Here is a 24,552-nt window from a genome sequence, read left to right on the forward strand (position 1 = left end):
TCTTACCCAGGCCCTCTCCCCCCTACTAAGTGAAAAAGGAACCATGATATACGTACATTGTCACACAAAATGTGTGCTTTTCTTTTTTCCTGCCAGTAGTCAATATGTTTGTCCATAAGTGGTGTGTATTTTCTTACTCTCAGGGTGATTGTCCTGATTAAATAATTCAGGTGCCTAGATTTTAGTGAGTTTTAAAAATAAAGGTGTTTATTTATTGGCATACACTTCCCCTGGATGTTCAAAACGCAACATCTTACTCGCTTGACTCACAGAGAAAGGTTAGGTACAGATCAATGTAAAACAACATCTTCACAATTTATGACTGCCATCTTTTTTGTGGCAACCCTATAGTTTCTTAAATGAGTTGATGCTTTAGTTTAAATGAAGATCTTAGAAAGCAGAGGATTCCAAGTATGGTCCAAGACTTCTTGTAGTTGAATTTCCAGGAAGTTGGTTTGCAGGTGAACTTGAAGTCAGAACATCTTTGGGGAATTCTTTGCGCACCTTCAAGGTATTTTTTTATTATCTTAGTTGCAATGACGACTTGCAGCTGGTTCAATGGTTTTCTAATTAAATTCTGTCTCCAGCTTCTGGTTGATGTTTTAACAGGAGCCAATAAAATGGCTTCCTCACTCTGTGTCTTGCACAAGTTTAAAAATTCTTTTTCCAAAAAAGGGAAAGTATGTTGATTAACATCTAGTGTTCTCATCTGACACCTTGAAATCCCTGTCTGGTCTGGATAAGGGACCATCTTAACACAATGAAAGGTTAATAGGATCCATTCACATTCACCTATTTTACACTGAGCTCTGATGTTTTTTCTGTCCATGGTGAAACAATAAGAACAACTGGCTAGAATACTATAATTCTTTTGTTGATGGTCTAACCTTAAACAAGGGATGTGTAAATTCCCCCAATAGTATCAATGCCCACATTTAATTGTTTAAATTCAGGACTGTTTGAAGTTTGAAATGCCAAAGGATCACATGATTCGTAATGGCCATTTTTCTTGTGTATGTGTTCTAAATGTTAAAACATTATTTAATGTTCACACTAAACTGGAACATAACAATACAAGTCTAAACATGAGAAGAACATTGCAGCAAATACACGTAGAGGCGTGGAACTCAAGTGCCCTCTAAGATACAAAGGGATGAATGGACTCCTGTGCCACAAGATTCTATGATTTAATTAAATGGCAGCAATCATACTTCAGAGAAAAAAAAGTGAATAATGTTCTTAAAATATAAAGTGAACAAACTCCAGACTCAACAAAATACCAAGTGACAGAAACACAGCACCTCTGTTGTAATACTAAATTATATATTTTCAAGACACCCTCATCAAGTATCAAAATGGCGAACTGCCACCTTCTAAAGAAAGCCAACTTGTCTAAACACATCCCCACAGCGTGTTATTTGATTGTTGTCCCCTGGGATCAATTTCCAGAAGTGTTTACAAATTGAATAGAACAAAAGTACAGAAACTGGACTCTATACATTATATTTCTTTAAATGCAGGGGCAAGATAGGCCAAGTAGCAGAAATGGACAACTTCAGAGTAAACCTTTAAAATAATAATGCCTATTCAATTGTTCCACACGTTTAAACAACCATTGGAATAAACATTGAAGCAAAGTAGGAAATAACTGACAAACGCCAATGAGGAAAAAGTAATTCCCTTTTTTCACTGCCCTAAAATGTTAACTTTAGAAACGTGGGCATCATAAACTCCACTACACAGAGTGCAAATACCAAAAAAAAATCAATAATTTATCTGCTTCATTAGTTTGATGGATGCTGACATTAGATTTCCAATATATTGCAGCAGAACAACTGTGGGTTGAAGTTCCTCTAGGGGCATCAGCAAAGCAGAAGCACAGTTTGCACTTTAGGGCTTTGGAGATAGTTACCTTTGGTAGCTGAAACAAAACATTATTACAAGAAACCACCTAAATAAGTCACCATCCTCTAATTCCCCAAAAGGCTTCTCATTTCTCGAAACAGAAATTAGAAATGCTTACCTATACCTCTGCTGTATGTTTTTAAAGTTAAGTGCCTTGGGATAATTAATTAGAATAAACAAAAATTATTTCATAATCCTTTTAACCCACCTACAGCCAAAAACATTCCAGGCATGTTTGGAGTGGCCCACAAAAGCATGATCAATTTCAGGCTGGAAAAAAATCTATCCTGCCTGTCCAATAAAAAAGTGATTCTGTGTTTCTGAATCATGTTTTCTATGTTTCCCATAACTACTCTCCACCTCATCAATGTCTGTGGTATAACTCAAGCCTAGTGAGCTGCAGACACAAATTGCTAAACGGAATTATGATGCAAGGCTAGGACGGTTTTTGAATATTCTTGATTACTAGTTATTCAGGAAGTATTAAGGGTGATGCTGCAGTTATATGTAGGAAGGATATACTGTACTAAATGTTCTGAATCCATCTGGTTTGAGTTGAAAAGTTTAGAGGGTTGTTTACAGTGTTGACTTTACTTTCTATGGAACTCCATGGGATAAATAGCAAATTTGTCAGCAAACTTTAAAGGAGTGCAACAAAAATAGAATCGTAATATTAGGAGACTTCCATTACCCTGATATATACTGAGAAAAGGATAGTAGTAAGGAGAGCAATTTCTGACAAATGTATAAGAGAACTATCTCAATCAATATGTCTCCAATCCAACAAGGGAGTACTGTAGGATCTGGCTGTGCAAAATGGAATAAGTCAATTGTGTTAATCGTTGGTGATCATCTAGCAAATGATGACCACAGTATAATGGAAAGTCTACAGAAAAGATAATAACGTTCGACTGCAGAAAAATTAATTTCAATGATTACAAATGGATTGGGATGGATGGACAGAGGGAAGGATGTTTGGAGGAGTGGGGAAGGGAATGAAGAAGGGAAGATTTGCATTGATTTATTGACTTTTGTAACTGCCAAACATCTCAAAGCACCTTACAGTCAATTAAGTAAGTACTTCTGAAATATAATCAATGGTGTAATGCAGGAAGTCCAGCAGCTAATTTGCACTTGACAAACTCCCACCAATAGCCAGTAGATAATGTTCTAGCCAATATTTATCTCTCAATTAACATTATGAAAAAACAGATCAGGGAAAAACCCTCTTTGTTCATTGAAAGAAGTTGCACGGGATGTTTCATGTCCAACTGAGAAGGCAGATAGCACTTCAATTTAACATCTTATCTGAAAAATGGCATATCTGACAGTACAGCAATCCCTCACTACTGTGCGGAAGTGTCAGCCTAGTTTGTTGTTCTCAAGTCCTTGAGTGGAGACAAGTGTGTTACCAATTGAGCCACAGCTATCAGAGTTGTTACAGATGATGGAGAACACACATGGAAGAGATAATGCAGGTGAAAACTTTATATTCTTTTGAAGGCAAAGCTCATGCATTCCAGATGACAAAAGGAAATAAAAATTAAAATAAAACAGAAACAGGAGGTTTACAACAAATGACAGCTGCAAGATTTAGTAAGTAACCGGAAAATTTATGAAAAGCACAGGAAGGAATGGGGATATGCCCATACAATGGTTACGTTATTGAACAATAATCCAGATGCCTAGATGAATGATCCAAAGACATGAATTCAAGTTTCACTAACACAGCTGGGGATCTTAAATTCAATTACTTAAACATATCTGGAGTAAAAAGTTAATATCAGTAATTATGACTATGGGACTACTGAATTATTAAAAAACACTCCTGTGATGAACTAATGCTGTTTGAGGAATTAAATTTGCCATCCGTACCCGTCTAGCTATATGTGACTCCAGAAACACAGCAATGTGGTTGATTCACAACCACCCCCTGAATTGGCCAAGCAAGCCACTCTGTTATATTCAAGAAGGCAACTCACCATTGCCTCTCAAATTCAATAAATGCTACCCTCGCTAGTAATGTCTATAAATGATTAAACATGGAAGTTGTGAACAAGATTAGCATGCGAGAGCAAATTTATAAGCATACCAAGTGTAAGCTAAGCTATCAACTAAAGAAAAAGTTGTTCATATTAAAGACCCAAGGGAAATTTTCATGTAGAGGTAGAAGCCAAAGCTAAAGTATTAAGTATGTACTTTGCACCCTAATAACATGTTACAAGGGCTTCAGAGAAGCATTATAAAACAAAATATCACACTGAGCCACATGAAGTGATATTAGGTCAGATGATCAAAAGTTTGGTCAAAGAGGTAAGCTGTAAGGAGTGTCTTAAAGGAGAAAAGTGACCTAACGCAGTAAGGGAACTTCAAGAGCTTCAGGCCCAGCAACTGTAGGCACAGTTACCAAAAGTGGAATGGGGATTCTCAAGAGGCCAGAATTAGATGAGCGCAGATATTTCAAATGCTTGTGGAGCTTGGGGAGATTACAGAAATTGAGAAGAGTAAAGCCATGAAGGGATTTGAAAACAAGGATGTAAATTTTAAAATCCTGGCATTACTTGACCAGGCACCACATATCTCAATGGGACTTGGTGTGAATTAAGACACAGGCAGCAATGTTTTTTGATGAGCAGCAGAGTTCTGGTGACCTCAAGTTTACTCAGAGTAGACAACTGGAGACCAGACAAGGCTGCATTGGAAAATTCAAGCCTAGAGGTAACAAAGGGATGAATGGGGGTTTCAACAACTGAGCTGAGATAGGGACAAAGTCAAATGATATTAATGAAGATGGAAAAAGATGGCCCTAGTGGTTGGAAACTCATCTCAGGCTCAAATATGGCACAAAGATTGCCAGACTGGTTTAGTCTCAAACTGTTGTCAGCAAGATGTGGCTAGGAAATTGAGATTGGAGCAAGGATCAAAGACAATGGCTATGATTAGATAGATAAGAATGAAGCCAGGTGGGAGCAGTCCAAACTAGCTGAACAACTGTGGAAAGGTGTTGGAGGAGGACAGCATGGTCAACTGCGTTAAAGGCTGCAAATGAATCAAAAAGGATCTTCGTAACAGTCACATAGTATGCCTTTTCTGACTGTGATGGGGGCTGTTTTATTTCAGTAGCAAAGACAAAAACATGAGAATTTTTAAAAATTATTTCATGAGATGTGGGTATTGCTGGTTAGGCCAGCATTTGCATCCCTAATTGCCCGTGAAAGGTTGGTGATGAGCCACCTTCTTGAACTGTTGCAGTCCATGTGGTGTCAGCACACCCACAATGCCCAGTGTACAAATATGGAGTTTCTACAGAAGTGGGCGCAGTGGGAGATATCATTTCAAGAACTTTAGAGTGGAAAAGTATGCGAGTGATCAGGTGGTAGTTTGCAAAGTCAGCAGGATCAAGCTTTGGTGTTTTGACGAGAGCTTAGGATGGTAAACTTAAAGGCAAGAGGACAACACTTGGAAAGAGAATCCTTGACAATATCAGTTAATGTGGGAACCAGGTGGGAAAGTTAGGTGGTCAGCAGTTTAGTGAAGAGGGTTGGGGTGCAGGAGGGAGATCTCACGGAAAAGATTAACTTGAAGGGAAGATAGGAGAAATGAGAGAAAGATGCAAGTCAGGACTAGGGTAATGGGGAACTTCAGACGAAATTTGACTTAATGTACCAGCAAAAGGGAGGGCTGGAACAGAGGCAGCTCATCTGATGGTCACCATGAATGGTTTTCGTTGTGTTTAATTTTCAGTACTCATACTTCTTACTCTATTTTCCCCACCTTCCAGTCCCACCTCCCTCTTCTAATATTTTCTCCTTCTCAATCTTATTCTAAAAACAGTGGGTTATGTAGCAACCTTTGTTGTTTAATCAAAACCTGTTGATTAAACCTGTTGTTTATTTGACCACACCAATGCTGAACTGATCTTCTAGTCCACACATTTATACTACCAGAAGTGATTTTGGTCCATAACAAGACAAAACTACTATACTTTCACTGCCACCTCTGCTAAAATCAATTAACATAGCAACAGTCAAGAATCACTCCTATGGTTTTCCTGGTTTGCTCTACTTTGTCCTCTTTGCTGAAAATTAGTGTACGCCAACAAAAGACCCAAAGAGGTGGGAAAATAAATGAAAATGGAATAAACAAAGATAGACAGAGAATGCTCTTCAAATTAATAAACTTGAAAAATAGATTTCACAACACTCATTCTTTGTTACCTCTTTAAGCTGTTGTGTGATTGAAGCTAGGTGATCATTTTCAGACTGGGCATTGGTGAGCACATTTTTGATCTGTTTCAGTTCTGTTTGCAGTTCCAGAATTTTCCCCACATAATATGCCTCTTTAGAAGCAGACTCTTGAATCAATGACTCCTCGCGGCTTTCTCCATCAGCTGCTACCTTCTTTTGGTTGCTGTATGCCTGACCAAAAGCCTAAAAGAAATATAAAACACAAGGCAGTGAGTTTAGGGGAATGGAAATACACATTTCATCCAAGTCAGATAATAAAATAATTAAACATGCATCATTGCATTGCAAGTCAATTAAAAGCAAACAATTTCCAACATTATGAACAACATTCAAAACACGTATCAGTTCTGTTAAATCAATTACATTTTAGCAAAGTGATTCATTCTTTTAAGGATCAAAATCCACTTTTTCTACATTTACTTAACTTCCATTAATTTTATCTGAAGATAAAGATGCACAAGTATAAATCAGTCATCTAAAATTGTTACACCGAACTAAGATTTACTGTGTGAGACTTAATTGGTTTCTTCTGATGAGCGATACACCGCAAAATTCTAAAAGAGTGGCAAAGCACAAGATACTCAAATACAATCAGTGAAAAAAACTCATACAAAATAATTTCAACAGCACAAAACTGCAAAAGAACTTTGTAAAATTACAAAAGCAATACTCAGTTGTCTGTAATTGGAACCTGCACAGAAAAGCTCAAGAGCAAGCCCTGAAACTATAAATAGTGCAGCTTTTTCCTTTCAGGATATGGATAAAACTAACAAAAATTACATTTATTGTCCATTAGTAGTTACTCTAACAAGATCTTTTCCTCGAATTGTGATGAAGGTGCTCCTTGATAATGATCGGTTGGAAATTCTAGGATGTTTACCCAGTGAGATTAGAATGGCAGAATGTGCCCAAATCAAGTGCTGCACGAATTGGATGGAAACTTAGAGATAATGGAATTCCTATAACTTGGCTGATCTTGTCCTCAGTGAGGCAGGTTTTGGGGCTGGAAGATGCTGTTGAGGTGAGTATCCAGAGTTACAGCAATACATCCTATATACATACTGCACAGGCAAATCAGGTGCTGCAGGAATTGGATGGGAACTTGGATAAATTGCATTAACAGAAAATAATCCCCTGTCTGCAATAACAGGAAAATATTTTTGTGCTATATTTGCTAAATAATATTTCATGGATAAAGGAGAAAAATGCAGATTCTCTTCATGATGAATGAAACATTAGGGATACAACATTCAACACTTCATTCTCTCCCTCTGACAGGAACAAGGGAACAGCATCAATAACTGAAACCACATGCCGATTCCAAAGATGGACTCAGGACAGATGGGAAAATCATTTCAGAGCTGACACGTTGGCTATCAGTTCAAACTGAAGCACCTACTATAAGCTGTGTTCCAAACCTGTCACGTGTCTTTTGAAATAATATTTAAAAATTTATAAGTTCTAAATTCTTATAAATTATATTTCTTAGCAAAGTCACTAATTTGAGACATCTTCATATACTGTGTCCAACATATCCATGCAATTCAAATCAGTCAATTTCAAAGTTTTCCACCAGATAAAGAAAGTTCTTGTCAAAAGTGTTAGTGTGGCCCTGACTATAAAAAAGGCCTGAGATATTATTGGATGAAAGCTATCCAAAATCATTAATTCTCTTCCTCAATTCTTCCCTTTCCTTGACACATTTATAGATAGCTCAGCACAATTTCTGCGAAAAAGTCCATTTAAACATTTCTGGGTCACTGAAGTCATGAAATTATAGAACCTTTTAAGCTAGTGAAACAGGACAAAAGATGCTTCACAAAAACTGTCCGAATCAGATTTAACCTCAACTTTAATCAGTATGTCAACACAGGATTAATAATGAACAAATGTCAATCACAAACTGAACTTGTGCAATAAGGACCTCAAATCAATATTCAAATTGGTTAATGTTTGTCCATACAATTAACCTTTATGGCTTCTAAATCCATATTTGATTGCAGTTTTGCAATTTTAGAAACAGCTAGGAACACAATAGGTGGAATTCCTGTTTAGGAGTCGACACAGATTACACCATCCTGTCAGAATTACACTTCTTGTTGGTCAGCTAGAAATTATCTTGAAGGTATGTACAGTGCCAAATACTCTACAACCCACCCTGGTGGTGGGAAGGAGAAGGTCTAAAGCAGGGTTTCCCAAACTGGGTTTCACGGAACCCACAGGCCAGACTGATGTATAAAATTTGAAAAATACCACAAAGCCATTTGTCCAATCAGAGGCTGGCTTCTCCAGATAACAGGATGGGCAATAAATGCCAACACAGCCAGCAATTCTCACATCCCATGATTGAATTTTAAAAATCTGTTCTCCCAGTTTGGCTTTTTATACTTCCCCTATTTTGCTGATGTCCAAAGCTCTCTAAACCTCTCCCTAAACTTCTCTACTCTCCCTCCATTAAAACAGTATATAAAATCTACCTCTGACAAAGTTTTTGGTCAGCTATCCCAAAATCTCAGATTCAAATGCTACATTTTGCATTCCTATGAAGCATCTTAGGATGTTTTACTATGCTAAAGGTGCTACAAATACAATTAAGTATGTATGTACCACATACACATGGTTATATTTCTTTAAAAACCAAGTGCTCATTCCTCAAACTTCTTCACCAAATATGTTGCCATCTCTCATGTCACAGGAAGCAGCTGCTTCATGTGCCTACATAGGCTGTTTGACTATGGAACAATGAAGAGAGGAAAGAGCAAGTGGGTAAAACAGCAGCTGAAAGCGTACTTGGTGCATACACACAAAGGGCAGCAAGAAAAAAAAAGCAATCCACTGCGGAACGTCTAAGACGTTTGCAGTTAATTAAAAAGATAAAATAGCAATACAAGTCCAAATCAGATCTTCACTTCAAAGCAGTTTTTACTATGATGAAACAATAAAAAAACAAAAAGTACAACCAATTTTTAATCAATGGTTACGAGTGATTTCTGTGTCTCAGCCAATGATTAATTATCAACCTTTGTTGTGCAACTAGATGTGACTTAAAAAGAATTAAGCCAACAAATTGCTAATAAACTCTCTTAGTTTGTATAATTTATTTTAACAAAAGTATGCAATGCAGCCATTTTTAGATACAAGAATGTTTATTACTGGAACTTCTTGACAATATATAAATTCCTCTTTAGAAAAATGATTTTTGAAAATCACGTGAACAAAAAGCTAGAGAGTTAGCAGAAAAATAATTTTATTCTATATACAACAGCATCAGCTCAAAATAGTTTTTATTTCAGGCAATCAGCTAAAATCTACTTATCACCTCAGTCCTGCAAGAAATTGACTGCTTTTAACTGTACAGTTGACTCATTAGAGATGCACCCGTCAGAAATGGAAGCATCAATTACATTTAAATAGGAGTCTGAAGATCTCAGTTGGTCCCTGATGGGATTTTAACGGGTGAGTTAAAAGAGATGGGAAAAAACTGCCAGGTTGTCATTTGATGCCACTGCCCATCATCTCTGCTGGTAATGTATCAGGGAAACTCATCATGGAACAAGGAAAAATTTATCTGAAATCCCTACAATTGAATTACTTGCCAACCTTCAGCACCCAGGCTTGCACAGAAAGAATAGTCATTGGGGTAAGCTATAACTTGACGGAAAAAGACCACTTCTTTAAAAGAATCATTGATTTGCAAGCTGCAGCAGCATTGTATACATTTCCTACTACATTGTTGTTCCTTTATCACCATAAAGCCCAGCTAGTTTCTCTGAACAAGTCCAGCCTGCATCAAGTTTTCGCTGTACAAAACAGGAAATGAAAGGTTTCCTTGCTACATCCCATGAGTCATAACCACATTTTACCACTTCAAATGTCGTTACTGTTGAGATTAGGTCATGGTAAACAAACGAGGGTCAAATAAAATTCAGCATTACAAAGTTCCTGCATAACAGACTGACTCAACTTCAAAAATACTCGTTTTGTCAGCTAAAGGTTGAGCTTCCACATTTAAGGCAAATGATGAATTCTGTAATCTTTGTCAATCTTGTCAGTCATCTTAAATCACGAGGGAGAGGTGTTGTGCTGTGGATGATGACTGAAAGAGGATCTTGTTTTTCTGGGTGTTTAGCAAAAGGCTTATTTTCTCACATGTTTCAGAGGAGTCATCGATAATGGCCTGGAGCTCAGTTCCTGAGTGAGTGTATACACAGACATCTTATGCATACAGGAGTTCAATAACCGAAGTTGGGATGACTGACCAAAATGGAGAATGTTCATTCAGGAAGGCATCAAGCACATTGAAAGGCTTCGTCAGGAACTCAGAGGGGAAGTTGAGGCATCGAACACAAACCTCCAAACAATTCACTATCCCAACCATATCGCAGAACCAGAGTGGAAGTAAGTCATATTTAATCACGAAGGATTGCATCAAAAACACTTTATTGGTTGCAGTGGTTCCATTCACAAGTTCTCACATAATGATGTAGCCCATGCCTAGACGCATGAAAGATCTGCAGAGCATTTAGGCTTGGGTACATAAGTAAAATAGCAAATGACTGGAAGCTTGCGTTCATCCATACTAAATGCAGGTGTGCTGCAGTGATTACCTAATCTGCATTTGTTCCCGCCAAAGTAAAGCAGACTACATCGTGGACAACAAATATTGATTCATCTGGAAGGAGTACTTGAAGCCCTAGCCAGAGAGGTTCCAGTCATCTATTAGATACAAACATAAGACGCAGAAGCAGGAATAGGCCATTCGGCAATTCAAGTTTGCTGCTGCCACTCAGCAAAATCATGGCTTGAACTGGTTGTGGTCTTAACTCCTCTTTCCAGTCTAACCCAATAATCCATTATTCACTTGTCTATCTTGTCTGCATGGAGTCAGCACATTCTCTCATGCCTGCATGAGTTTCCTCTGGGTGCTCCAGTTTCCTACCACAGTCAGAAAGACGCGCTGGTTAGGTGCGTTGGCCATGCTAAATTCTCCCTCAGTGTACCTGAACAGGCACCGTACTGTGATGACTTGGGAATTTTCATGGTAACCTCATTAATGTAAGCTTACTTGTGACAATAAAAAGTAAACTTGAAACTTTAACTTTTAGGTAGGTTTAAAGGTCCAGCCAATTTGAGAAGGCACAGTAAGAAGTCTCGTAACACTCCATCAGGCTTATCTGGTAGCATGAGCTTTCACAGCATTTCCCCTTCATCACTCACCTGATGAAGGGGCAGTGCGCTGAAAGCTTGTGATACCAAATAAGCCTGTTGGACTTGAACTTGGTGTTGTGAGACTTCTCACTATGCCCACCCCAGTCCAATGCCAGCATCTCCACACCAATTTGAGAAACAAGGGAGATGGTAAATGTTTAAGGTAAATGGGTAGGGAGGGGACATCAGGGTCTGGCTTACCATGCAATCTTTACCTGGGAATTTTCAATCAAATATTTTTCCCAGCTCCTTTTCCCTGGTGATGGTGACTGTTTAAAGTTCATCCCCCTCATTCATCTCTTGATCGTCAAGTATTTTTGGAACGTTTTCTAAATCTTACAGTGAAGACAGACAATTCTCCTGCCATTCCCTTCTTTTTCCATCATCAATTCCCCAGACACTCTCTAGAGGACTGTCACTAGCTTTAGATACTCTTTGCTTATTTAAATACTTGTAGAAACTCTTATTGTCTGTTTTAGCTAGTTTCTTTGCATATTCTATTTCTTTTGTTGTCATTCTTTACAGAACTACTCAAATAAATTGTTCTGCAAATACTCAATAAATGCATTTTCCAGCTATCTTTGCAAATCTGATTCATCCACTCTATATGTGGATCAATGCCACCTTATTGCACCTGATTACTGCAGTCCCTTTCAGACACGCCCCATTTATTTCTGCTGTGTATTCTGTTCCACAGTGTGACTACTAAACTACTTCTACAAGTGACCTCTTACTTCTTCTACTTCTTATCATTACTCAAAGGGACTCTACATCTTGCTTATTCGAGCTAAAGTCATCTCTCACTACTATATTAACGACATCCTTAATTAACAGAGCTACCACACAACTTTTTTGAAGTTTCTATCTTTTCAAATTGTCAAATATTGTTACTTTGATTCTCTGTTCCACATTCATTCTGACTTCAACTTCCTTCATAGTTCCAATGAAACTCAACAAAAGCTGGAGGAACACAACCTCATCTTTGAGCACTGAGCTCAACAATTTCAGACCATAGCGATGACAGCTGTTGATGGTGATTCTGCTTTCCCATATTTGTAGACACACTTTTTTGTTTCTTTAATTGTCCAGTTTGCACTCTCTTTATGCCTTGCACTTTTATACCTTGTTATTTTATCTCTCTTGCCAACTAACCTATCACAGATCTTCTCATTTGCTCTTCCTTCCTCTTCATTCCCTAGCTAGTTTAAAAATGATTACATCACTAAACACTTCAATTTCTGACAAAGGGTCACCAATCTGAAAAGGTGACACTGTTTCTCTCACCATAGATGCTGCCAGACCAGAATATTTCCAACATTTTATGTTTTTACTTGGTTAGAGGTTGGTTTTAAGCAACTACTTAAAAGACAGCCCGAGAATTAGAGAGCCAGTGAGGAATGGGGAGAGCATTCCTGAGTTCAGAACCTAGACAACTGAAGACACAACTGTCAATGGTGAAGTGATTAAAAGTGAGGATGCACAAGAGGTCAGAACTGGAGGAGCATATAGAATTTGGAGATATGTAGGACTAAAGGAAGTTGCACAGGTGGGGGTAAAAGCAAACTACTGCAGATGCTGGAATCTGAAACCAAAAAAGAAAATGCTGGAAAATCTCAGTAGACCTGGCAGCATCTGTAAGGACAGAAAAGAGCTGACATTTTGCGTCCAGATGACCCTTTGTCAAAACTGAACGGCCCCTTTCTGCATTGTTGGGATTCTATGAAACCTTTACTCATTCAGCTGGATGAAGGAAAACAAACATGGCAAATTAGAAGCAGTGGCTCAACGTGGGTAAATCTGGGTGTCATCGGGAAAGTGTTTTTTGATGATGCTGCTGCTGAGAGGCAGCTCACAGAAGAGAAATAGGAGACAGCCAAGGTTTGGGGCGGCGGGGGGGGAAAACAAACAACTCCAAACATAATGCACGAGTTGGAAGAAAAGCCACTGCAAGTGATCCTCTGTATTGATGGACAGATAAGAATGGAATCAAGGGCAGACCTACCCAAAAGGACAACACAGGACATCAACTGGAGGAGGGTGGTGTAGTCCACTGTGACAAAGGTCGCAGACAGGTAGAGAAAGACAAGGAAGAATAGCTTACAACAGTCACAAAGGTATAATTTGTGACTCTGATAAGGATCAGTTCAATGCTGCGGCAGGTCCAGAAAACTGAATGGAATTGTAGGAAAGATATGCATAGATTTGGGAGGTGACAGCACATTCAATGACTCAAAAAGGAAAGATTCATTGAAGATGGCCAGATAAAGATACAAGTTCAGGTTTAGGGTATAAGCAAACATTAGGTAATTTTCAGCTTAGCGGACCATGGAAAAGGTAAGTCTTCAAATAAATGCATATATTGGGGAATTACTATCCCAATTAATTGCCCAGTCAATTCCACAAACCCCACCTCAAATTCTAATCTCTCACCTCTTTCCTATTGGCTGTTTTGCCAAACTAACTAATTGATCAGCAAGCACCATTATTAATTAATTGGCTGCATAATTCTTAATGTGCTATATAAATGCAAGGCTTGCTCAGTGAGAAAGGGAAGAAAGATACTACAGCCTTACAGTTTGGATCCTTTTGACTAATTGGTATGACACCAAGTTAATATCACATTGTAGTCTGGTGCCTTGTATCAAGCAACATTCCAGTTTTGGCTGGATCTTGGTTCATGACAAAGATAGGAAATATTAATGCTGCAATATTAAACTGACATAAGTTTAGAAGAATTTTGATGTCATATTATTAAACATAGGAAAAGTGAATATGAAAAGTGACATGAAGTAAACAATGAATTAAGAAGAGAGGGCAGAGAGGGTTTTGTATAGAGAAGTTTAAGGCAGATAATGCACGTCAGTTATGTCTGCATTTGAAATTAGAACTAGGAACCTTCTCAGAATGCAAGAGTTATAAAATGAAAACAAATTCTGCTCAACTTCATTGTAGTGAAGTCTCCACTGATTTTATTAACACAGATGTACATACAAGTTCTTTAAACTTGAACAGAGACACAAATGGCAAAGCAAATGCTATAACGTTAGGGGATACTTCTATAACATGTTGCATCGAGAGGCCCTCAGACTCAAGACTGTTGGATTACTTGATTTTTGTCTGCCATCACATCTTACATCAGATTACAGTAGATTCATTCACAATGTGATGCAAAACATTCAATGCCCATGGAATTTAAAATTTCTTGAACATTTATAACTATACGTGCTGTTAGGCTGAGCGGCAATAATAAACAAAGGCTCTCAAAGAATCAGTCTTAAGCAACTCTTTTGTACACTTCTAACCCTCTTTCAAAGACCAGTGTGGACACGGTTTGCATGTTTATTGCCAGTTCTCAAGAATCAATCCTTTGCTACAGTATTGAACTGCAGGCAATCTGTGCTACACAAAGCTGAGACTATAAACAGAGAAATGCTGTGACAGATGATAGTTATGGATTGGCTCACGAGTTCAGCACCAAGAAGTCTCGAGCTGCACAGTTCTTCTGTCAAAATACATAGTCCTTGAGATAGCTCCCAAAACAACACCAAAGCCTATTTGTTTTATAGCAACAAATGCTCTCCTAAAATCAAACCCGGTTCTGGTCTGTTCCTATTTAGGCATTTAGCCATAGCTCGTGAGGTATTTCTGTCTATTTGAGGGGCACACAGCTGGCTATATGGTTCAAGTGACACTACTCCGCATCAAATATGCAGCAGTTGAGGAGGCAGATCCCAAGTCTATCTTAGCCAAATGGAAATATAACGCACACTGTTGGCATTATTCAGAACCATACATTAGCCATCTAATCAACTAAACTCTGTTAATATTCATAGGAGCCCAAATAAATCTATATTGAATGCCCACATCTGCATCCAATTAAACACAATCAATATACAACTAATACTAGCTGTTAAGTGGACCAAAAATCTTAATTTTGAATTTCTCTAATTCACTGGCAGTGAAATTAATTAACATTAAGCTGGCATGAAACATTAAACAAATCATTACACCAGACAGGCTGAAGAATCTGACATCAATAGTTTGCAAATACCTGGGAACAATCCTGCTCAGCGCCATTCCTAACTTGACCAAGGGTTTCATTTCAAAATAGGCTGCATTTCATTGTTCCTTTCATAAGACATTTTTTGAATGTATAAATTTATCCATTCTCTTGAATAATTTGAAGGGACTCTATAAAGAAATACTTACAACATAAGATAACCAAGCATTTACTGATCAGCCAAATTATCAACTCCGCAGCCCTTCAACATTTGGTACCTGATCAAATATACACAGAACTTACTTCCTTGATCTGGCGCGCAGTGGTTAGCACTGCTGCCTCACAGCACCAGGAACCCGGGTTCAATTCCCAGCTTGGGTCTCTGTCTTTGCGGAGTCTGCACATTTGTAGGCCAAGGCACAAAAATCCAGGAGAGAAGGATTTTTTTTTTGGGAGGGATAAATCACAGAGGTATTTAAACAAAAGGATGAAAATTTTAAACCGGAGATATTTTGCACCACAGAACCAATTTAGATCAAAGACAGATAATGTGTGAATGGGACAATCGTGGATTAGATATCATTTGGTCTTTCACAAAGTATTATTCTGAAAAGAGCTGTCACAATGCTACAATGCAAACTCTCTTCTACTGGTTCGGACACTTTGCCAAACTATGAACCCTCTTAGCAAGATGAGGATTCATCCTTTAATAGTGGGATCAATAAAGGATTAAGTCCTAATTCAAGCCCTTTTTAAAAAAATCAACTTAATTGCAGGAACAATTGGCAGAGATATGCACAGCTGAAAAGCTTTAGAAAAGACAGACAATTTGGCACAAGTGCATGTCTAATATCATGAATGCACCAGCTGAAACTGCCACCTATCAGGCAGAAATTTCACAGTTGCTCTTCGTATACGGCCTCACCACATACGCAAGATAACAATTATTCAGTTTCACGTCCTAAACAAACAGCTGCCAGTACCTCTTTTGCATGTCCAATACAACAGCAATCAAAGGATACAAAAACTACATTCATCCAAATGCAGATCAGAAAGCAGGCTCTGTACTATATATTATGTATGCAAATACTCAGCACAGAGTGGCAGTACCATCAGTACACATTAAGGAAATTATATCTAGGTGTCAGCCAGTCTTCAATAATAATGCAGTAATTTTAATTTTTTTATGTATTTTAAACTAGATGTTCAACTGAATGCAAAATCACTAATATCTATGTAAAGCAATAATGCTATTCCTTTAATTACTATTAAACAAACACAAACTCTTTCAAGATGTCATTTTTACAATTTTCCCTTTGTATTTGTTTTTAACATTATAAAATGAAATGCTTAAGCAATAATCCAAGTATGATAAAGGCAAATACATGTGTATAAAACACGTTAACCAACTTCATCCTAAAATGTGCAGGACTGTGATGGAATCTTTATCCAAGCCCTACAGCTTAATTCAGAAACAAATCGTCAAACAAACATTGAAGTAATGAAGGCTTTATTGTGTTCTTTGAAAACTGTAACACAAAAAGTCAAAGTTCCAACAGAACTATTGTCATGTAAAGCAACAATCTGTCAATGAGAATTTGCTTTCACGTACTTTGCTTAACCTAATTCATAACAGCAAGAGAGAGTTGACAGAACCAAAATTCTACATCATCAGAGCAACACGTTTAGTCTCAAATTTCAATAAAGCAGTTATAAATCTGCCTGATTAAGGATGTCACAATATCAATGCACAATAACAAACTCAATAAGTCATGTTAATGTTAATGTTCCAGATAAATTTTAAACTGCCACAACAGTGAAACTTTCAATACTTTGCAAAGAGTTTAATACTGAACCTAAAAATATACTGCAAACTTCTAGTCCACTGAACATAAAAACTCCACACAAGTAAATTAAATCAAAATTAAACCAAAAAAACGCATTTCCAAATGACAACTACTTACATTCATTTCCATAAAACTATCACAAAAATGAAATAGATCAAAAATTGCTAAACCGCTTTTGAACGTTCCAAAACATTGCACATTTAGCAGATCCCTAATGGGACACTTGGAAACAGACAAGTGGCCATCCATTTGTGATAGACACTAACGAGGTCATCAGTTTGAACATCTGACCTGTGAACTAAATGAAAACATGTCTGATTGATGCTGTTAGGTCAACCTCACACAAAGATCAATAGCCATCACTAATATTAAGAATTATGCAGAAATACATGCTCACCTGATGATTACATATCACATCAAAAATCATTAATACAATATGCATATTTTGGCAAAGGATTACTTGAATTAAAAATAACTAGGATTTTTTAAAAACTATGACTAATATAAACATTACTAAAATGTTGAAGGAAATAAATACAGAAATGTTATGATGCATAAGTGCATCTAGTGTGATTACTGGGGCAGAATCATCTACTTAGGGCAACAAGAAAAGTCAAATGCAAACGGACGAACCGCCAACATTTCAAGAACTTCAAGCGATTCCATGTAGATACCCAAGAACAGAAGCAATGATGAGAGAATAATTGTATGGATTTACACCTGCATTCCAGTAGTACTCTAATCTAGAAAACAGTTTCAAAAAAAGTATTCCCTCTGATTCCAGATTTAACTTTTGCATTTTAGCACAGTAGTTTCTCATAGTTTAATTATAAATAAATTTAAAATTTATCTCACATGGCTAAAGTGTTTGTTTTGATTCTTAAGACAAACAAATGTAATCCATGTCCTATTCTCTAAAATTCCCAACTCTCAAACCTTGATCTTTAAGAATACTAGAAACCTCAACTTTCAGTTCAGAGTGCCCATTGTCAAATCACATTTAAACCACTTTTGTAAATTCTCTGCTAAGTATTGTAAACCCGAAGAGTGGGATGACTTAGCATTCTTTATCCTGATGAAAATGACATTGTACATTGTCAGACAAATCATGAGAGAGCTAACAGCTCACCAGCTGCTGCATAACGTGAGACATGCTGCCCAGATCTTGACCTTATAAGCTTTTAAAACAGTCAAGGCTAATTAACCTACATATTAGAAAGAATCTGCTTGGGGCACTCAAACAATTCATAGTTCCATTATTGACTAGAATTTCCATGTGATTCTCAGTTAGCTTCCTGTCTCACATCTTTTCTCTACCTTAACTTTGATATTGAGAGACAGATGTTCTTTTTGTTCAAATATATGCATAAGAAAAGCTTCAGCAAAATGCTATGTTTGCCACTGCACAAAAGTGGGGTCATGTTGCTGTGCATGCCTATACATCTCATTCAGGAAAATTTGCAGTTTTGCAAGGTCCAATAGGTCTTCCCAAATAGTAATTCGGCAATGAATTCCTGCCAAAGAACACACACAGATTTTTAGCTTGAGATGTCCTCTTTTTCTCGCTGAAAATGTGTTACTGATTAGTTAGAAACAGTGCCAAAAGCTTCAGGGCATGTTAGTCATCTACCCCTGATCCAACATTGTACTACGTACATTCTGATGACACACAGAACATGATTATGAACGTACATTTGAAGGAAGCTAGAAATATTGACAGGGAAAGAAATAAATGTTATGTTTACAGGGTTAGATGAAGAGAGTTGGGAACAAGCTCGTGAAGAGTATAATCACTGACATGGAATTGTTAAGCTGATTAGCTTCTTCCTGTGCTGCGGATTCTATGGAGCATAATTTTAAATTCTTTATCCTGATGGAATGCAAGTAATGATGATACACCTCAGTAACAAATAAAACTGTTGACTAAAGCAAAATTACAGCACAAATAAAGATTTGTTTTGACTCTGCTGTATTAAAAGGGATGACAATGTCTGAAAATTACAGGGAAAATCTTGGTTCCTATTGATCCACCACACACCATTCATAAAGTAATAGTAATAACACATTAGAAATGGCATCCAGTTACAGATCAGCAGAAATGGTCCAGTTCAACGCAAATTGAAGATCTTTAGAGAGTGGCCCTATGCTGCATCCAAAACTCTACTGCTCATATCCTAACCCACATTTAGTATTGCTCACTCATCACCCTGTGCTCCCTGCCCTACATTCACTTCCTTTCTCCCATGCCTTGATTGTAAAATTCTTATGTTCAAATACTTTCATGGCCTCACTCTGCTTACAAGAATACGACAGTTCTCCAAATCTGACCTCCTGTGCATCCACTCTTTTCAATGGCACCAGGTCTAATACAAATAGGAAATATACAGTAAGTGGCAGAACCCTTAAGAGTATTGATAGGAATCTGGGTGTAGAGGTACACAGCTCATTGAAAGTGGCAATGCAGGTGGAGAAGGTAGTCAAGAAAGCATACGGTATGCTTGCCTTCATTGGCTGGGGCATTGAGTTTAAAAATTGGCAAGACATATTGCAGCTTTATGGAATCTTAGTTAGGCCGCACTTGAAATATAGTATTCAATTCTGGCCACCACACTACCAGAAGGATGTGGAGATTTTGGAGAGGGTACTGAAAAGATTTGCTAGGATATTGCTTGGTATTGAGGGCATTAGCTATGAGAGGTTGGAGAGACTTAATTTGTTCTCACTGGAATGACAGAGGTTGAGGAGCGATCTGATAAAAGTCTACAAGATTATGAGAGGCATGGACAGAGTGGGATAGTCAAAAGCTTTTTCACAGGGTGGAAGAGTCAATTACTAGGGGGCACAGGTTTAAAGGAGATATATGAGGCAGATTTTTTTTTTTACACAGAGAGTAGTGGGTGCTTGGAACTCGTTGCTGGGGGAGGTAATGGAAGCTGACACTGTAGTAAAAGGGCGTTTTGACAAACACATGAAGAGGATGGGAATAAAGGGATATGGTCCCCGCAAGGGTAGGGGGTTTTGGTTTAGTCGAGCAGCAAGGTCAGTGCAGGCTTAGAGGACTGAAGGGCTTGTTCCTGTGCTGTAATTTTCTTTGTTATTTGTTCTTTGTGTCTGTGGTGATATACATAGGTTCTGCTCCCTCCCCAAATCTGACTTTCCACCTCTTTTCTCCTTAAAATATACTTATTTACCAAGATTTGTGTTTCACTCTTTGACTTGGTGGGAAATTGTGCCCATTATGTTTCTGTGGAGTGTTCTGGCATGCTTCCCTATGTTAAAGTTCTTCATAAATGTTAGTTGCTGGTGTTGTAAGTAGAATATATACTAGATGATATAATGAGAGTAAGAAGGGAATAGAGGTAAAAATCAATGGGAGAAAAAACTGAAAATATTATTAACCTATACTTACAGATTATCTTCAATTTGACCTTTCTAATTACTTTCTGAATGGGGCAACTTCAAATCGATGAATACATTTAGGTGTGGATTATCTACTTTAGTACTGAATCATCCTCTAACTGGATGACAACTCTTTTTATCAATTAGCCTACAAAGATCATCATCTAAAACAATGAGTACAACAAGTACAACTTGTATTTATACACCACTGTTAATGTAATTCAATGTCTCAAGTGCTTCACAGGCATTATAAAACAAACTTTAACACCAAGCTACATAAGAAGACATTAGGGTAGATGTCAAAAAAAAACTAACCCTGACAAAGTTTTTTGAAGTCTTAAAAGAAGGAACTGAGGTAGAGAGGAGGAAAGATTTATGCCCAGGCAGCTGAAGGCACAACCACCAATGCTGGAGCTATTAAAATCAGGCATGCTCAAGAGGCCAAAATTAGAGGAGCACAGATATGTCCTCAGAGGATTGTGGGGCTGGAAGAAATTACAGAGGTAGGGAAGGGCGAGGTCTTGAAAGGATTAGAAAACACGAACAGATACCAATGTTATTTTATATTCTAGCTTTTCAAATGTATTTATTACAAAGAACATGCCATAAAATTGGCAATTGCCAGACAAAACTTAGCTGTGATACAGAATAATATACTCAAACATCTCAATTGGGTGCTTATAGGAATAAACTCTTGTGCTGAAATAAAACATTTGGACTGGCCATATTTGTTCTATTCATGCTCACAGTCTACCCAGGATAACTTTAGATGTATGATCTCAGTCCCCATTTCAACTCAATATAGACAGCCGAAGCTACAGAGTTGGCACAGCAAATCTCAATTTTTGTAGGATCAAGCCCAAACGTTCATCAAAATAGTTAATAAAGATTAAATATTTAGTGAAAGCAACTACAGTGTTATAAGCAGCTGAAGCAATGCCAATATGACATAGAAACTCTTGAGCCATTTCCAAATTGACCTGTTATAAAGATCATGAAATTAAGCAAGTCTGAAAGAGAACAAAGGAAACCATATTTTACATTACTGAGTTTGGCACTATATTAATTCCATAATTCAGTCTTAGTTTCTAAAAAGTAGAATTTAAAGTGCAGCTCCAACATACCTATCAGGTAAATAGAGGAAACTGCTCCCACCATCTTTTGGACAGATAACTAAAAGTATCAAAATTATCAAAAGAATGAAAGATGAGATTAGGTGGTTGTTTTCCCACAAAGATAGAAGTTTGTTAAGATATGAATGTGCTATCCAAAACAAAATCCAATCTACCTTCTAAAAGATAAGTGAAGTAACATTTAAGCAATAATATTCAGCATACACAGAGAATGGGCAGATGGGGGCTGTTGGGCAGTTTGAGGACACTTGATGGGCTGAATGGCTTCCATTCTGTGCTGCAGAATTTTATAATTCTGCACTGACTCACAAACTTTATACTTCTGAAAAAAGCTAAAACAAAAATGAATAAACTGGATTACATTTATTGGCAAAAGCCAGCTGCAACCATTTCTCCTACCACCTGCTAGATCCTGTTCACATGTACATTTGTAAAGATGTAGGCCAATCATAATTCTTTTAATTCTATTTAGCTTTCCCAAATCCAGATTTAAAAACTTTGGTCTACTATCCCTTTAAATGGTAGAAGTGTGATGCAAAACACGCTGAACTTGACGTCTAAAATGGTCTCAGTGCATGACTGACAGTAGCCCATGTGCCTATACACCATTTGGGTGCTTGACAATCCCAGTAAATAAATATAAAGTAAGCTCACATTATCAAAACCTGAAATGGAATTGGGGAACTTTATTTTGATATCAATGCTGAATTGGAAAAGTTCTTAACATTTGATGTATTGTTGCCCTCTCCCAGAATTTTCCATTTTTTGTTTCCTTTTAATAACATATTTTTAAAGAGAAAATAAGCAAGTTTCCTTTGAAGGTTCCACGATCCTCCCTTTGAAATTAATCGCTTCTCAAAGCCAACGTATTGGAAACAAATACCTGATCTTTGATCTGCATTTCTCTTGCTAGCACAGCAGAGGTCAAAGGTTCACACAGAAACAAAAGTGAACCATCTTGCAATGGGCTGGCATGCCTTATTCATCAATGCAACTTTCCTTGTTTAAGGAATTGAAATATCAATTGATTGCACTGTCAAGTCAGCTTTTTTTGTGTTACTTCATTTGAGGGATGTGGGCATCACTGGCTGGGCCAGCATTCAATGCCCAAACCTAATTGTTCTTTAGCAGGATCTGCAGTCCACGTGGTGTAGGTACATCCACAATGCTGTCAAGAAGGGAGTTCAAGGATTTTGACACATGACAGTGAAGGACCAGTGACATATTTCCAAGTAATCTTTACAGTCACCAACACATGACCGGCCCCATTGTTAACTGAGTAAATCAGGAATCATGAGTTAACAATTAGCTAGCTACAACAAAATTAACAATTACACACACTAGCACCCATCTCAAATGAGTATTCTTTTCTCAACATATTCTTTTCTTCATTTGACATTACAGATTTCAAAGATCACTGACACAACAGTTATAAAACATGAAAATTAATAACACCTAAGCATGTTACAGTTCACCACAATTTTATTAATATCTCAAAAGAAATCCTGTGACTATAGTCAGACCAAAATACTCATTTGATTTGCACATTTCCATTTCATCTTACAGCTAGAACATTAAATAGGACTTGTAAAGGAACTGAACTGTACAAAATTAAAACTAAAGCAGAATAACTATTTCTGGGAAATAAACGGGTGTTTAGCTATGAAAGGTCAACAAATAGCAACATCATTAGTCAGATTTACCATTGCCCATATCTCTGCCCTTCAAGTTGCTGGAAATAAGAAATGGAAACGATGCAGTGCTTCTGCAGGTATCTCATACCTGATTGAATAGGGCAAGCAACTACACATTCTTTGCCACTCAGATTGAATGAGTCTGAAATTAACCATGCCATATATGACCAAGAAAGTTATACTTAATAAAATTAATGCCTGATCAGGCACAAAAACAGAAAACATAGGGGCACAGGAAATATGAGCAGACCATACAGCCCACCAATCCTGCTCCAAGATTCAATACAATGAAAGCTGATCTTAGGCTTCAACTCCATTTTCTCACCTTCTCCCCGAATCTGTAACACCAAAAATCTGTCTAAAAACATATTCAATGATGGAGCATCAACCACAGCTCTCTAGGGTGGAGAATTTCAAAGATTCACAGCCATTTGAGTGAAGAAATTTCTCATCTTAGATTAAGTGATTTGTCCCTTACTCTGAGGTTGCAACCACCCCCACCCCGTGTTTTAGACTCCCCAATCAGCAGAAACAATCTCTCAGCATTTAACCTATCAAATCCCTTCAGAATCTTGTATGTTTCAATGAAATCACCTCTTAATCTTCTGAACTCCAGAAAATGTATCACCAATTTACTCAGTCTCTCATCATAGGTCAACACCCTCACCCCAGAGAGCAATCTAGTGAACCTTGGCTGTACAGCGTCCAATGCAAGATTATCTTTATTTAAATATAGAGACCAAAACTACATACATTCTAGGTGTGGTCCTGTACAACTGTACCAAGACTTCTTTATTCCTGTGCTTTGATCCCTTTGAAGTAAATCTGCCCTCCTAATTGCTTGCTATAACTGCATGCTAACTTTCTGCATTCGTTGTACAAGCACACCCAGGCCTCTCTGAATATCAATGTTTACAAATTTCACATCTTTCAAAAAATATTCTGTTTTCCTATTCTTACAACAAAGATGAATAAGCTCATACTTGCCCACATTTTATTCCATCTACCGTCTTATTGCTTCCTTGCTTAACCTATCTTTACTTCTCTGCACCCTCTCCGTCTTTTGCTCACAGCTTACATTTCCACCCAGCAATTGTCAGCAAACTTTGAAAAATGTTC

The 24,552-nt window shown here is 37.5% G+C and overlaps 1 protein-coding gene across 2 annotated transcripts in view; it reads right to left on the reverse strand.

Annotated features, from left to right (window-relative positions):
• LOC145337663 (protein bicaudal D homolog 2-like) overlaps positions 1-24,552 on the reverse strand; it is a 67,320-nt gene that overhangs the window by 37,036 nt on the left and 5,732 nt on the right. For both annotated transcript variants that reach the window (XM_080182478.1, XM_080182487.1), the window contains exon 2: positions 6,123-6,335. In XM_080182478.1, the coding sequence (XP_080038604.1) occupies positions 6,123-6,335 (213 nt within the window). The remainder of the gene's footprint in view (positions 1-6,122; positions 6,336-24,552) is intronic.

The sequence above is a fragment of the Carcharhinus amblyrhynchos genome, chromosome 3, assembly GCF_965287045.1.
Source record: "Carcharhinus amblyrhynchos chromosome 3, sCarAmb.v2.hapA, whole genome shotgun sequence".
Taxonomy (NCBI): domain Eukaryota; kingdom Metazoa; phylum Chordata; class Chondrichthyes; order Carcharhiniformes; family Carcharhinidae; genus Carcharhinus; species Carcharhinus amblyrhynchos.